General features: G+C 37.1%; 2 protein-coding genes across 2 annotated transcripts; both read left to right on the forward strand.

Annotated features, from left to right (window-relative positions):
• The first annotated feature begins 3,098 nt into the window (after positions 1-3,098).
• On the forward strand, positions 3,099-8,928 carry LOC149048137 (uncharacterized). Its single transcript, XM_089201750.1, has 9 exons — positions 3,099-3,338; positions 3,428-3,561; positions 4,752-5,009; positions 5,892-5,962; positions 6,288-6,371; positions 6,600-6,983; positions 7,388-7,438; positions 7,673-7,722; positions 8,223-8,928. Exons 2-8 carry the CDS (start codon positions 3,483-3,485, stop codon positions 7,718-7,720), a joined length of 975 nt encoding a protein of 324 aa, XP_089057876.1. The 5' UTR covers positions 3,099-3,338; positions 3,428-3,482; the 3' UTR covers positions 7,721-7,722; positions 8,223-8,928.
• An 852-nt stretch (positions 8,929-9,780) lies between these two features.
• On the forward strand, positions 9,781-15,823 carry LOC149048138 (uncharacterized). The gene is made up of 7 exons (XM_089201736.1): positions 9,781-10,188; positions 11,924-12,199; positions 12,683-12,762; positions 12,928-13,017; positions 13,301-13,792; positions 14,019-14,158; positions 15,116-15,823. The coding sequence occupies exons 1-7, from the start codon at positions 9,885-9,887 to the stop codon at positions 15,141-15,143; spliced, it is 1,410 nt and encodes a 469-aa protein (XP_089057862.1). The 5' UTR covers positions 9,781-9,884; the 3' UTR covers positions 15,144-15,823.
• The last annotated feature ends 343 nt before the right edge of the window (positions 15,824-16,166 follow it).

A 16,166-nucleotide genomic window follows, 5' to 3' on the forward strand; every position in this document is an offset into this window, starting at 1 on the left:
TTATGCATATTCCTGCTCAATACCGAACCGTAATTTCAACTCCTAACAATTAAAATTACTCACTTCACATTTTCCGAGTCAAACGACTCGCTATTTCTGCAAGATGAACACTTTTGGAACTTTTTGAAATCTAGCACTCGCCAATTATTCGAACTGTTTAGAAGTCAGCCTTTTAATTTACGGTAAACTATGTAAAAAGTCTTATAGTGCTAATTTCTCGATAGTTTTGTCCATATTTCGGGTAAAGTGCAATCCTTTCGGTATCTTAGGACGTATGTTGAATTGGTTGATATTTTGAAATCTCCAGTGTTATCTTTATTCATCAATAATAATAATTTGTAGATTTATTTTGCGCAATTATCAATTAAAAGAATTTTCAATTGCTCATTAAAATTAAATGTTAAAAATTCAACCCTACATAGATACTAAAAACTAAAAAAAAAAAAAAAATTAAAAAATAAAACAAATTAAAAAACATAAAAATGTTCACTAAGAAGATGTAAAAATATAAAATTAGATATTAAGAATTAAAAAAGCTTTTTCAAATAAAAAAGTCCTAATGGCCTTAAACCTGTTTAAAGATTGGGTGTTTCTGATAGAGCCCGGAAGATCGTTCCACGGTTAAGGGGCGGCCGCATGGAAAGATCGATCGCCGAGCGTGGTAAGTGTTTTACCCTTGCAAGGAGGCAGGAGTAAGCCGTCATTTGAACGTAAATCATATCTTCCGGTGTCTCTAACAGAAATCAGCTCCCTTGTGTAGGCCGGGGCAAGACCATGTATTGCTTTAAAATTAATTAGGGTAATTTTAAAAACTATGCGATATGTTTTACAAGTAGCCAGTGTAGTGACTTGAGCAGAGGTGTGATGTGACAAAATCTGCCCTCCTGGAATATGAGGCGTGCAGCTGCATTCTGGACTCTCTGTAATTTGTGAAGATGGCACTCAGGAACTCCAAATAGGAGGCTGTTACAATAGTCCAAGCGGCTAGATATAAAGGCATGAATAAGTGTCTCCGTGCATTCTTTTGTTAAATATTTCCTAATTCTTCTAATGTTATAAAGATAGTAAAACGCTGCAGAGCAAGTCTTGGTGATATGATCAACCATAGATAGGTTTGAGTCAAACCAGACTCCAAGGTTTTTAACAGGAGAGTGCGGAGCTATATTTACTTTGCCAACTTTAATGTATCCAATATCAACTTTGGCGAGCTGCTGCTTCGTGCCAATTAAAAGAAGCTCAGTTTTTTCCTCGTTCAACAATATTTTATTCTCACGCACCTAAAACCTGATCACCTTGATACAACACTCAAAAGCAGTAATGGCATCCAAGTGACCTGTCTCATCTACGGGGTGGAAAGAGACGTAAAGTTGGGTATCGTCTGCATAACAATGGCAGATGGAAGATATATTTCGACGACTTCTAGTAACGAGCTCGTATAGATGGTAAACAAGAGCGGTCCTAAACAGGAGCCTTGGGGTACTCCATAGTTCAAATCAAACCTCTTCGATAGACACCCACGAACTAATATCCTCTGACTGCGCCCTGATAAATACAATCGGAACCACTTGGACACCCTGCCCCTAAGTCCCAGCGTATTGAGTGCCTCCAGCAAGATATTATGTTGGACTGTATCGAAAGCAGCACTAAGATCGAGTAGCACTAGAAGGGTTATATGGTGTTTATTCATATTGAGCAGGATGTCATTCTTCACTTTCAGAAGAGCAGTTTCAGTGCTATGATGCACGCTGTAAGCTAATTGAACGTTCGGGTATAGCCTGTGGTTATATTGTGAGTAAACCGAAAAGTTTGCACGTTGTTATTTCCTTAGCGACTTTATCATGAATATTCCTCTGTTAATGGCATGAATTATGAATAGAGCGCTGTTTTTACCTTGAAATATTTCGCGAATGCTTTGTGAATAATTAAGAGCACAGTTGACAACTTGCGTTCTCCTAACGATCTCAAATGCAATTAGCGATGAAGAACATCAAACTAAAGATTCGGGTGCGGGAGACAACACAGAAGAACTCAGAGACTAAAATAATTAACAGTAAAAAAGTTGATTAGAATAACCTCTTTTCGAAGACGCTCTCTGCGAGAGGCAAATTTAAAATTACGACACTGCCTTTCTGAAGTGTATTTTCTTTGGATCATAAGAGTGTTCGAGGATTCACGATACCTGGAGATAGAAGTCTTGCCTAATTAGAAGGCGAAGTGCTATTTTTCGATTATGAATTTCATTTTAATTCTATTACAAGTGTCTCCAAGTAGCTCTATCAGCGAAAAACTCTCTTTACTTTTGGATGAAAATTCAAATGTTTATGTATGCGTATGAACTTGAAATTTTTCGTCCCCTTGAAATAAAAAAAAAGGGGTTGTTCGTATTCTCACCTGATTTCGATTTCAATTGACAGCACCTCGATAATTACCATGAGTCTGATTTTTGTAACAATAACTGCTTGTTGAACTTTACGTCATGATTACCAGAGCTAGAATCGAGAGACTCGGAGACGAAAAAAACTTACGAGTTTAATCTTTCGAGGTGCGAGTTAATTTTTACTCGTACAAATTGACAAATTTGGAAAAAAAAAGGCTAATTTTGTGCGTGTCTAGAGCTCTTCTTTTTATTTTAAATCGGTGCTGAGCCGCTGGCAGCCGAGAAAACTGACGGGCTCTGGGAACGAGAATGTTCTTAATACATAAATGGATGAAATTTTTTACGTTAAGGGTTGAAGATTTCTTAAGAAGGTAATATCCAATTCCATTGTTTAAATGAAAAAGATAAACATCCTTTGTGCACCAATTAACATATTTTGATGTAATTATGAGACTGGACTGACAACGAGCTTGGTCATGTTGCGACATGATGTCTCCTGGTTTCAGTAAAATTAACCTGACCCCACCCTGGTAGTATTCTAATGATCCCCTTCATTGACAAATGTTTTCCATGGTCCCCTTTTGCAATCTGTTAGCGCAACTGATTCCCCCTCCCTTCCCCTCTCGATGAAAAGTATATGATCTCTTCGACTTTCCCCCCCTCCCCCCAAGGAAATATTAATTTCCTTGTGACAAGATGTGGTTGGACATCGAAATGCCCTGCATCCATCCGGAGCAGCCTCGGTATGATGATTTGTGGTGGTTTTTTTCCCTTTTCATCACATCATGTTTGTTAATCATTAGATTAATTCATCCAGGAGGAGAGAAATGTAGTAATCTGCTACACTTTGTTGTACTTGCTGGCTCGAAGGTGAAAGCTGTCAGTTCTGTCAATATCACAAGGATTTGAGTAGCTTCAGTGGTGGAAGTGGACGAGAAGGAACACATAGGCAAACAATTGAGTAATATTTATTTCCTTGTGGCAAGATGTGGTTAAATATATTGTCGAAAATGCCCTCAGGTTAACATCGAAGTTTTTATCAATTCACAGAGGGAAAGTAAAGTAAAGGAAACAACAAGAAGAAGAGAGAAGAGAAGCAAGTCCTATGGCTTCCGAGGAAACAAAGACGCCGGCATTGCTTGCGACAAGCGAAATAGAAGCTGAGAATGCTACTGAAATTAGAAGTAAGCTTTCATAATATAAAATTTATGTACGTGGTTTAGGTATGGCTATTTAGTTTAGTTCAGTCTCGGTAGTTTGTCACAATACTACTTGTGTTCAGTTTCTAAGTATTATCCTTCGGTTCTGCAGGTGCACGTTTTTCTGTATCGGCAAAGCTTAATCAATCATATAACAGTTATTTAACTATCAAATCTTTCTGGGAGTCTTCGTGGGCGCTTGTCATCGATCTTAAAGTGGTTAATCTGTGTTTTTTAATTGTCGTATAACTGGTCTTTTATTTAACCTTAAAGCTCTATATATTTCATGATGTTAGTTTAGTTGTCGATGTATGATTTGGATGGGAGATTGTTGCATTTCCGCGTTGATAAGCTAGAGTAATATTTACAATGTATAAGGTTAACATATGTTCTGCTATAGTGATTTTAGAGACTAACATGACTGGGCAGGTACTAACTCGAACTGGCTCCATTTACAATGAGTTTTTTTTTCTCAAGTTTATCACGCTGCTCCTTTTTTAAAAGTCAGGATGGAAGCAGCACTGTTTGTATAGTTAATCACATGATTTCGAGTGCAATTTGGAATAAATAAGCACGAGTAAATTTTTTTAAAGACTAACAAAATTGCAGGAGCCCGTAGACTGACATATCCATTATGTTTGCTGAGTATTGTGTTATGCTTCAGTGGTTGACTATGGCACTTGTAAGATCTTGTTATAAATATAACCAAGGAGATGCGTGACGTTTAAGAGAGTTTAAGCAATATTGAAATAACAATTGAAGATATGTGAATTAAATTTCGGATATAACTAATATTGATGAAGCCGCTGGAGACCAGAAATATCCAAAATCAAAATCAGCTCTCGAAAAACAAAGTCGACTAAAGTACAGCCGAGAATGAATAACTTAGAGTTATTTATTACCAAAATTAATTTAGAAATTTATGAAAACTGCGTAGAGTTTATATAGAGATCATATACTGCTGTTTAAAATTCACTATGCTGGACAGAAGCTTAACCCCTCTACGTTATTATTGTACAATTAACATCAGGTAAGTTTTTTACTCCAAGGCAAGAAGAAAACCTCATTAAATTTGGACTAAAATGCCTCACGTAATCCAATGTTAAAAACTACATCCAATTGAAACGTTGATTTAGCTAAGAATCTAATATCTCTTTGTGCACACAACGACCCAGGGATCTCTGTGGTAACAGAACTGCAACTTTCAGACATAAGTGATGACGTAGGTACTTGCTGGCGTGAGCTGGGACCAAAGCTTGATATCCCTGCAGCAAAGATCCAAAACCTGGATAACGATTATTGCTGTAGTCGCGACAAAGCAAACGCCTTACTCCTCTTGTGGAAACAGAAAGAAGGGAGAAATGCATTAGTAGGGTGTCTGGCGGATGCTTTAGTAACCATTGGGAAAAAATGCATTGCAGAAAAGCTTCTTGGTAAGTAGGTATACCTGGTACGATGAGTGAGTGGTCTGTGAAGATTGCTGCCAAAATGCGTATACAACCGAAAAGCCGGATGAATAACTACACGATGAAGTCTTGGAAACAGTGGACATTGTCACAATATTTCGCAATCGACTTCGATTTCCGTAGTTTCCCTGTCTGATCTTAACATAAAGGCGGAATGTGATAGTTCTGCCGATACCCTCCCCCCTTGAGCGTTTGGAGAAGGCTGTTGTGAACATATGTTTTTATAGCACGCGTGGATCTAAAGTTGGTTACTCGTCCTTATCTCAACACACCTACTGATTAATAAGAGAGAGATTACTATTTCGGGGATTTTGCAGTTCTTGATAGAGCAATTGACAACTTGGTGTTGAAAGTGATTCTGGATTGTAATGATTTTGACGACCTTTACCAAGAAACTCGCACCACTCAAGACTAAAATCAAACGGGACTTGTAGACCCGCGCTTTAAGTATTTTGCGTGTTTATGCTTTGTGCTCTCATTGGCTCCTGACAACTGATATTTGCCTTTGTTCTAATTGGCAGTTGGTACAACTCTGGGTGTGGTTTTACGAGACTCAATCGTAAAAGCGCTCTATAAATTTTCCAGCGACCCTATCATCCGGATTGTGTGTAATCATGATTGCTGAAAATTGGTTGTTTAAAGAAAAGGGTTGCTAAGTTAAGTAATTACTCTCTTGCAAGGAATAAAAATCTTTCCCTAACTACGGATATTCTAAATGGTGACATTAGTGACATTGGTATCGTTTGTTCTGGGGCTGCTGAGGGGGAGGGGGGGGGGGGGTGATGAAGCTTCGAACTGATCGAGTTTAACCTATAATAAGTTCTTCTCAATATATATGTTACTGTTTAGGACTGGATGGTCCGGAGGGCAATGTTATCAGGTTAATAGTTATTCATAGCTTGGGTAAAGGGCTTGATGAGGTAAGTAATTAACAACACGTTTTCTACAATAAGCTTCGAAATACGTAATTTTCACAAAAACAGTACACATAATTCGTTACAAAAAAGTTATATTTCATTTCCAAGCTATTGACTGGTACGTGTGCCCTTGATTTCTCCATAGCTAATCGCTTCAATTGTTCTAATGTTTAGGACTCGTGATTTTCTGGACTTAGCTTTACTATCAACCACTCTTTACAAGTAAAGTAAAAAAAATCATGTTGGTTTAGCACACATTTTTCTTAAAATAAGTTTCGTAAATAAGTTCAAATTTGTTTCCAAACAACTATTTGTTCTTTTTTTTTAGCTTTTGATGTGCGAAGATGCTCAGGGAAATAAGTACACGGTGAAGGCATTCAACAGCAGTGACAATTTTTTGAAATTTGAAGAGGTAACTTCTTCACCTATCCCATTTATCCAAATAGAATGTTCGAATGAGTATTTAGAAAAACGCACCCTGTGATTCAGGGTACATCTTCGAAAATTATTTAGTAGTTTTAATTCAGTTTTTTCACCCAGTTGTATTTCATTTGTTTTAAAAGACACTTTTGAGCAAGAGATTTTAGAAACTATTGTTGCGGCGAGACAGGAAAGTCTAACGCGTTACATTGCATCAAAGCTTCAGGTGGATCCACCAAACGATGAAAGCGTGGAAAAATTGCTACAGTCATGTGAAGAACATCGCAACTTTTTCCAGAGAATGTTTGACGTTCTTATCAAGCTGACTGCCGAGGTGGGGCAACAGAGTGAAGATAATGTAAATTTGATTCAACCACTTTCGGACTTTACCATGGAACTCCGGCAGGAAACAATAACACTTTTCTCCAAGATCGAGTCGGTACCTACTCAGAGCCAACTTTCGGTCGAGCGGCACGTGGATCGAGCTAAAAAATTACACAAATGGAAAAGGCATCATGAAGTGAAATTCAAGGGATTTGAAAAGCTGATGTCAGAACTACATCAAAAAACAACAGGGGGAGAGCCGAATAATAGAAGAAGGCTGGTAATTTCTAATAGACTAACATTTTTTTTACTTTAATTACTTAATATCTCATACAAATTGTATTTGAATTGTTAAAAGCTCAGTCGGGGTATTTCATGAAACAATGATTTAGATCGAGGGAGAGATAAACCCAGGTTTTGACGTCCAAATAACATTATATATAAAACTTTGTGCGACCGACCAAACAGGGGCCTTGGTAGTCCATAATTGTTGGAAGTCTTATGTCAGTCTTCAAGTTTCTAATTAAATTCTGCCTCAGGTTTTTTTTCATTGAGCTCAAACGAGCGGGAAGAATCTTATCATCAATGATTTTATAAATTTTCTCCTTTTTCTTGACTATTTCTGTTTGTCATGTTCTCTCTTCTACATTTTGTTGTCTCTTTTTTGTAATGTTCTCTCATCAGAACTCTGTGCCAGAACGCAGCTCAAGATCTTTGTCAGGACTCGGAGAGATGGTAAGGAAATTTTAGTTTAATCTGAGATTATCAAAACACAGATCGCTGGACTGAATCAAACTGCAGATAAGTAACTGACTAGGCCACAATCATGGTAAATATGACCTGTTATAATTACAACAAGCTCAACATATCTTAGATCTAATTCGCTCATTCATATTACCTTTGTCGACTGTTCTCAGGAAAGAAGCTAAATGTTTATGTTTAGATTTAATTCTATCTTTTCTTTTGCAGAGTTCCAGACGTTATTCAGAAAGTGACAAATCAAAAAGATCAAAATGAAGGTATGATGTAATCGTTATTAAAATACCACCATCAAACTAAGAACCTAAGAAAAAGTTGGAAATGTTTGGCTGTCTTCTCCGCTGGAAGAGAAGCACGAACAGAACTTTTCTATGACCCAACAACGCAAAATTGGCCAGCGCTGGGACGAAAATTGATTTTAACATGAACACGAATAATTTATTACAAATGTTAAAGATCAAAAATGAAATGCGGGACATTCAGCTCTGGGAGGCCACCTTACGTACTTATAAATAATCCACACAAAGCTCTACCTTAACATGACAATATTATTATTATTATTATTATTATTATTATTATTATATTTTAAATGTATTCTTATAGCCATATACACTTCTTCCTTTCTTTATTGTGTCTGGTCTTACCTTTTTATTATTTCTTCCTGGTTGCACTGTGATAATATTATCTTCTCCAGAAAAAACAATGTTATCGACACTAATTACAATGTAGTTTTCCTTCTTTTTTCTCCTCATGTTTCAAGAATCCCTTTTCGATGCTGGGATCGGAAGACAAATAACTTCGCATCCTCTTCTCATCTCAAAACCATCCAGCGAATCTCAACTTTCAACTTTATTTGCACTATTCAGATGAATTAATGTTACAAATACAGCATGCCGAGTCAGCGATGAAGAATACCAAACCAAATTCGGGAGCAGGAGTCAACACAAAAGAACTCATGAACTGACATTGCTAACAACGGAAAAATCGATTAGAATAACCTCTTTTTTAGGAAGCCCTCTGCAAAGATATTGAAAGGAGCACACTGACAACCTCATTTTTGATCATCGTTCATTTTATTGTCATATTTAGTAGACCATCTGTTTATTTGAAAAATATAATGTAAGAAAATATGAATCTCAATTACTGACGGTAGAAAGTTCTTGTTCGCCTTGATATGAAGGTGAATTAGCCTCTCTGCCAAAGTTATAATTGCCAGGTTGAAGATGAACAAAAATTCGTAAGCATATGACAAACTATTTAGGTAATCAGCTTTAGTATTTTCTTTAGATTATGGGACGTTTTGAGGATTCACGATACATTAGGGGAGAACTCTTGTATACTTGGATGGTATTTTTTTTCTTTTCTTTATTGATTATCAATTATAATTACATAAAATACATCACAAGTTTATTAGCTTTATTAGTGAAATACCATCTTCTCACTCGAATAAAGTACACATGTACGTATGTGTGCGTATGAATTCAAAATTTTTCATGCCCTGGAGATGAAATGAAAAATTACTGTTGTGTTCTAAACTTGATTTCGCTTACATATTTTTATAACACCTCAATAACCAACAAATATCTAATTTAAAAAAAAAACTTTCCGTCGATGTTTACGCCATCACCAGAATAACATCGAGAGAGACTCGTAGCCGAAAAAAATTGCGAGTTTTATCTTTCCAGGATTGATCTTAGCTAATTTTTACATGTGGAAGTTAGCTGCCGCTCCACAGACAATATTAGCTCATACAATGAAGATTTTATGTCTTTTACGCCACTTCCGTTATTTGGTTGTTGATTTGCTTTCTTAGTACGATTTCATTTTTCTGAACTTGACCAACTTGAAAAAAAAAGGATTATTTTGTGCGTGTGTAGAGCCCTTCGATTTTTCTGAAAACGGTGCCGAGGCGCCAATGGCCGAGAAAACTGATGGGCTTCGGGAACGAAAATGTTTTAAATACATAATTTTATTCAAATTTTTTTTCTTAGTGAAAGGGTTGAAGATTTATAAAGTGGCTAATATGCAATTAACATCGTTTACACGATTAGGGTGCTCTATACACCAATTAACATATTTTGATATGATTATCCTTACCATCATGGTTTCCTGAATAATTACGAAAGGGTTTCTTGGTGTTCCTGTGCATACAAAATTCCGTTATGTTATGTGATGTTGGCTCCTTAATATAATTGCAATTAGTTAAAATAACATTAAATTGAAAATAAATTGACATTGCATTTATACAAGCCAGAGGGGCAATTTAAAAGATACTAGTTGTGATTGGTCAATTAGGATTAGTTATGGTCTAACGGAAAATCTCAGTGTGATATATTAATAACATGTTGCGTGTTGGATGCTTTCAACTTGAGGTTGAATACCTTTAACTCCGTAAGACATCACGAACATTCAAGCGAATCTGATGTGGTTTACGGTGGTTTACAAAAATAACGGGGAGACAAACGAAGCACCCAAGGAAGTATGCGTTTACACTCGGTCGGAAGAGGCTGCTCAAATAGATGAAATAACTTGTACAATCAGCACCGACGACGTGCCCGAACCTGACGGAGCGACACCCTTAGACAATGGCACTGACTCACGGGAGGACGGCAGAACTTCGCTTCAGAGGCAGAAAACGGGAGCCCATGACGGGGAGAATGAATCCTTGGACATGAAGAAAACAAAGCTGAATGAACGTGAATCGGAGCGATGTGTTGAAATGAGAGGTAATTAGTATCACAATACAAGTAAAAATACGTAGTTGGTCGTGCTTATAATAATCAAAACATGTCGCAAGAGCAATGAGGGCTTTTATGTATATTCCTGCCTAATACCAAACCGTAATTTCAACCCCCTAACAATTGCAATTACTCACTAAATATTTTGCGAGTCAAACAACTCGCTTTTTTTGCACTATGAACACTTTTGGAACTTTTTGAAATCTCCTTGTTTATTGTTTAAGTCTGTTATCAGTTTGATGACTCATTGAATAACTAGCAGTCGTCAATTATTTAAACTGTTTGGAAGCCAGCCTTTTAATTTACGGTAAACTGAGTACTAAGTCTTATGATATTAATTTCTTGATAGGTTTGTCCATATTTTGGGTAAAGTGCAACCCTTTCAGTATTTTGAGTATATCTTAGGACGTATGTCAATTCGGTTAATATTTTGAAATCTCCTGTGTGTCATCTTTATTCATCAGCTCGAGGTTATATTGTGAGTAAACTGACAATGTTTGAACGTTAAGTTGTTTCCTTAGCGACTTTATCATGAATATTCCTCTGTTAATGGTATGAAGTATGAATATAGCGCTGTTTTTACCTTGAAATATTTCCCAAATGCTTTGTGAATAATTAATAGAACAGTCGAATGAGGTAAAAAATATCTGAAGCATGAACCTGAAAGATGTTGCAATTTACGTGGGATCAAGTTTCTAAGCCCCAGTCAAATAAGAGGATTGAGATAAGATTGGAATTCTTGTTCTCATGCTCTTTCCTCGAAATTTATTCTACACCTGCTTAATCCAATCTCAATCTCAAATGAGAGCTTCATAATTTCTGCTAGACCCATCGCGCTAAACATTCTTTAAATTTATTTGATATCATCATTGATTTCTATAAAATTTGACTGTTGCGTTGACAGTTAAGTTGTTCTTAAGTTAAGTTTTCCTAACACAAGTGGAAGCTGATGGGTTACACTAGATCCTTATGTAGCGACAGGAAATGCAAACGAACCATTCATTTCAGTCATTCAAATGAAAACGGAAGAGGAGAGCGAGACATTTAAGAATAAAAATTCTTACAATTTAGCATTTTAACGCTCCAGAGCACACATAAACATGGGCTGCTCAGTCTTTTGATCTACTTTCTTCGGCGTGGACAGATCCCGTTCTTCACCAATACCTTTCGAACGCTTTACCAACTGGCTCTCGAAAAAAGTTCCAGAGTTTTAACTCAGATCTGGTCTCTCCTTACTGCAAAGAAAAAAGAAAAATTCGAAATAGCAAATGGATAATGATATGCAGGTATATATCTAGATACATGCTGTGTTCAAAGGCTTGATATGAAATCAGAAAAAGCTGGTGAATATTATTCCTTTAACTCTTAAGGCGACAAACATCTAATTTCTCCTCACAATACCACCCTTGAATCAAACATTAAGTTCATGAGAAGAAAGGAAATGATCATTACCTAAAGAAGCTATTGATGGTTAACAAGGCAAGCATCTTAGGAAATGTATGGAGAACAGTATGGCCAGTATGCATATTGATGTTAGGGTTTACTGAAAGGGTTAAACTATGTGCAGGAAATTTACAGGTCCACCCTAATTACATTCCTCAGTTTCAAACGAAGCCCAGTGATAATTTCATTTGAGACTTTTCCCCGAATACCTCAAGAAGCTATTTTTTTCAATTATCCGCTCGTGGAGTTTAATCCTTTAAACCTTGTTTTCTATACACAGCAAAAACTATCGATCGCAGAAGGTGTTTAGTAACAGAAATGCAACTTGCAAGTATCAGTGAAGACGTCGGAAATTTTTGGCGCGAGCTAGGACCAGTACTGGGAATTTCTTCATCAAAAATCCAAAACCTCGACGAAGATTGCAGAACTAATTGGGACAAAGCATTTTCCCTTCTCATTTTGTGGAAACAGAGAGGAGGAAAGTGCGCAACAGCAGGAATTCTTTCGGATGCTTTGGAGAGAATTGGAAGAAAAACTATCGCGGATAGAGTGCTTGGTGGGTGGCTGATGTATTTGGATTAAAGTATTCTCTTTACGATAGCGATGAGAATTCGCAAAGTCGAACTCCTTTAAACTGAACCACTCTCCTTAAGGGAACTTCCGTTACAGGTTTTTTTCTCCTTGATAGTCATTTACTATCCCCTGGCTCTAAGTCTTCCATCTCGAAACTCTTTTCGCTCCCCTGGCTAGCTCCATTATCAGGGGTTTAACTATCTTTCTGTCTGCACTACGTGCTGCTACATTTGTGAGGCAGTAAGGCATGAATAACTGAATAATAAGTACTGCCAAAGGCTGACTTACGGTGAAGGGCTATTAAGATGTGTGAGCGCCCCCCTCCCGCTTGTCTCGATATCGGGACTTGATGAAAAAACCTGGCATCCCTTAAGTGTCAGTTCATAGGATCCCTTGATGGAGAATGATGCCTACGCCTCCCTTTAATAGTACACTTATTTAGTTTTCCTTCTCAACATATTTCTAGAAATGTGTGATGAGAATCTTCCCACAGTTATGGGCGATGAAATCAGTTTGAGAGTGTTGGATTCAAAACGTGGCAACGAGGTTTGGAGCTTTATATTACAAAGTATAATTGCTTCATCATATGCTTTCAAACATATGAATGCTAAATGGCTAAATATGCCAGTCTCACGATGCCAGTATGTTTAGTTAATGCACAATTCATGCCCTATTCAGTTCGCTTATTTGCATATTCTCGTTTCGCCACAGCTGATGCTATGCAAAGATCCACAAGGAAATAAATACGAGGTAAAACCTCTGCGCAGTAGTGAAAAGTTCCGAAGTTCCAATCTTGACGAGGTATTTTTATTGCCTTATTATTTAACGATACATTTGATGACAGCTGCAGAATGTACGCTGTCGATAAGTAGTGCATAAAGTGAACACCCACAAAATAATATTATTTTTTGTTCTAAGTTAACCCATTAAAACCTATTTTTAAGTGAACATTTTTGAGCCAAATTTTGAGCACATGGTGAACTCTGTGTTTAACCTGTATCGGAATGCCTTCCAGTAACGTGATTTTACTACGCTACTGAGGTGCACCCGTAAATTTCCTGACAGAGATGTATTTTTTCTCAAGGACGTTCCTGTTTCCGTTCAAGGATTCGGAGTTGCCATGGAAACAGAGCAAACATCATTTTTACGCCAAAATAGCTTAATCAGAGCCAGATCGGGGGTTCAAGAACTAAGGAGGCAACTGAAAAAAGTAAAATCAAAGAGCACCCATTCGTCTGTCGATGAAACCTCAAAAGTAGAACAATTGCTACAGTGGTGCGAGGAACAGCGCAGTTGTTGTGAAGGAATATATCTTTCTCTTGTTAGGACAATTGGTGCGGTTTTTGGAGAGATAATGAAAGACAATTCGAAGTGTATTCATCAATTCTTGGAGTTTACGATGGAAGTGAAGGACCAAGAAAACAAAATTTTCTCCCGAATTGGACCTGCGCTTAGTCAAAGCCATCATTTGGATAAGCATCAAGTTTCTCGAGTTGAACAACTAGAAAAGTGGAGAAGGGCACACAAAAAACATATCGAGGAAGTCGAAAAGTTACTTTCTTTCTTGCTTGATCAGGTGAGTGCGGAAAGAAAGTACTCATAGCGGAAAATAGAAAAAAGTCAGGTATTTTCCACAGTCATTTCCATCTTTCTAAGCCAATGTTTTTCAGTTCTTTACATTAATGAAATACATTAAAAAAATTTATTTTTCTATCTAGATGGCTTAAAACCCTGACAAGTCAATAGAAACGTGCAATTACACCCCCTCTTGTGTAATATTTAGTTAATTTTTTGTGTTTTAGCAAGCTAAAACCGATCAAAAGAGCAGACATCAAAGTTTGAGTGAATGTTCAGGCGTGGACGAGATAAGAAACATATCAAAACCACTGATAGTTCATCAAATGAGTTTGATGGAGATCCAGAAGACCTTTAGCCAGGAGAGGTAATTCGCAAATGTTTTTGGATAGTTTGAGTTTATAGTTACGCTAAGCTTTTGATCGTTTTCTGGGCAAATTCTTGATCCTCGAGTTTGAAAAGCACGCGGGGATCAAGTGTTTATTCACTCTGACATTTCGATTGCAAAGTAACTCGACTAACTATATGTTTGACTCCAATACCTGAGATTTCATGGAAAATCAAAGAAGTCGAGACCGAAAAAAATGCACTTAGATTCAAGGAGGTTCTCAATGGGGTGATGGCTTTTAAGGCTGATGGTTACAATTTCGGCGATTTTACGGCTAACGATTTAGTTCCTTCCTTTCTTCACGGTTAACCTTTCTTACGACTAACAGTTAAAATTTGACCGTCTCTACGCCTAACGGTTAGTTCCTGTTCAAGGAATGTCCATTCTGCATATACTGTCTCGGTGCAGGTGTTTGCTTACAGTTGGTACAAGTGATTTACATCTTTCGACGTCTGAGTGTTGCTGCAGAAGAATACATTGTTCCTTTCAGCATCCTCAGAACTGATAAAAAAAAGGGCTGAGTGACTTCAAAATATGGTAAAAACAAAAGGTGGCTCAGGTGTTACCGCGGAGGAGTCACGATAATATTTATTATTTACGGAGTATGCGTCGAGGGTGCTTCAGTAAATGTTGAATTTCGCAAGATAGTAGCCCGACGTCTGAAGCAGAGTCGTGTTTCCGCCGCACTATGGTCGAACCTAATTGCAATTAGGTTTGGAGCGGCAGAAGCATGTCGTATGAACTGGGCCTAAATCGTTTTACATAAGTTTTCTTCAAGTTCAACTTGCAAAGACGATGAAATAGTTTGAATTGCGAACAAAAGAGTGATTTCAGCAACTGTCAGCTTTTTAAGACCTCCTTCAACCCACCTTTACTGGATATATTTCCTTGTGCTTTACTTATCAGTAACTATATACAATAATATCTTCTTTGCAGAAAAGTGAATCACGAGAGTCAGCTTTAAAACGTAAAAGAAGACTGACTTGAGATATCAGTTAATACTCGAGTGTTCATCCTGCCAGTGGAAATCAGGAGAAGCATCATGATGAAGGGCGTTTCAATAGCCAGTGATCAGCTTAGTGCTGTATAGCCGCTTCAAATTGCTATTTAATGTATTTTTCAACTATATTGTAGATGTAAAAATATGAAGATTTTGAAATTTCAAACCTTCTATCTTGAAAAATGGAAACCAAATATGTATTAGTCATTCATTAAGGATCTACGAAATATTTACTCTTGTTGGGTTAAACTTCTGAACAAAGTCCTATCAACACGAGGCCAATCGACTGAGATAGAGATACCTTGAGGATGCCGTTAGGGGAGGTTAAAACAGTATACCACCAAGGCACTGAAATGTTCTTAATTTGCAATGTCATTCCTATTATATCACTGATTATTTCTTTTTACTTGACGTCTGAACTCCTCCTTCCCTCTTTGTTCACTAACAACAGAACATTGAACAACTTAAAAAATGAAATAAATGAATGATTAGATATGCTAAACCTATGTGTGAAAGAAAGATATTGATGAATAAGTTACCAGATAGAAAAAAAACAAATCGAAGTAGCACATGCATCAATACAAGTATCAATTTGTTAATGTAAGTTAGTTTAATTTTTGAAAATAAATATGAAAATAATAAAACAGTGACTGGTAATGAAAACACAGTTTCCAAAGCTAAGAGAACACGAGTTCTCTTGCCAAAACTTTACTAACCCTCTGACGACTGTGGGGGTAGAATGCCAGTTATCTTCATTTGCCTTTCACTTTGGATGAGGCGGCAACTTTGTATTCTTGAAGACAGCCTACAAGTTGTTGCTCCATTCAGACATCAACTGTTTTTTTTTTTTATCAGGAACGAAAACGTCGGCAGAGGTAACGATAAAACCACTTCTCTTTAACGTTTTTTCTTCCTGTTGTAAAGGTATACTTCTGCGCGCCTTTGGATCCATACCAGCTGTACCATCACGGCAATGTTTGTCTGTAT

Source organism: Pocillopora damicornis, chromosome 3, assembly GCF_964200805.1.
Source record: "Pocillopora damicornis chromosome 3, jaPocDami1.2, whole genome shotgun sequence".
In the NCBI taxonomy this organism is placed as follows: Eukaryota; Metazoa; Cnidaria; class Anthozoa; order Scleractinia; family Pocilloporidae; genus Pocillopora; species Pocillopora damicornis.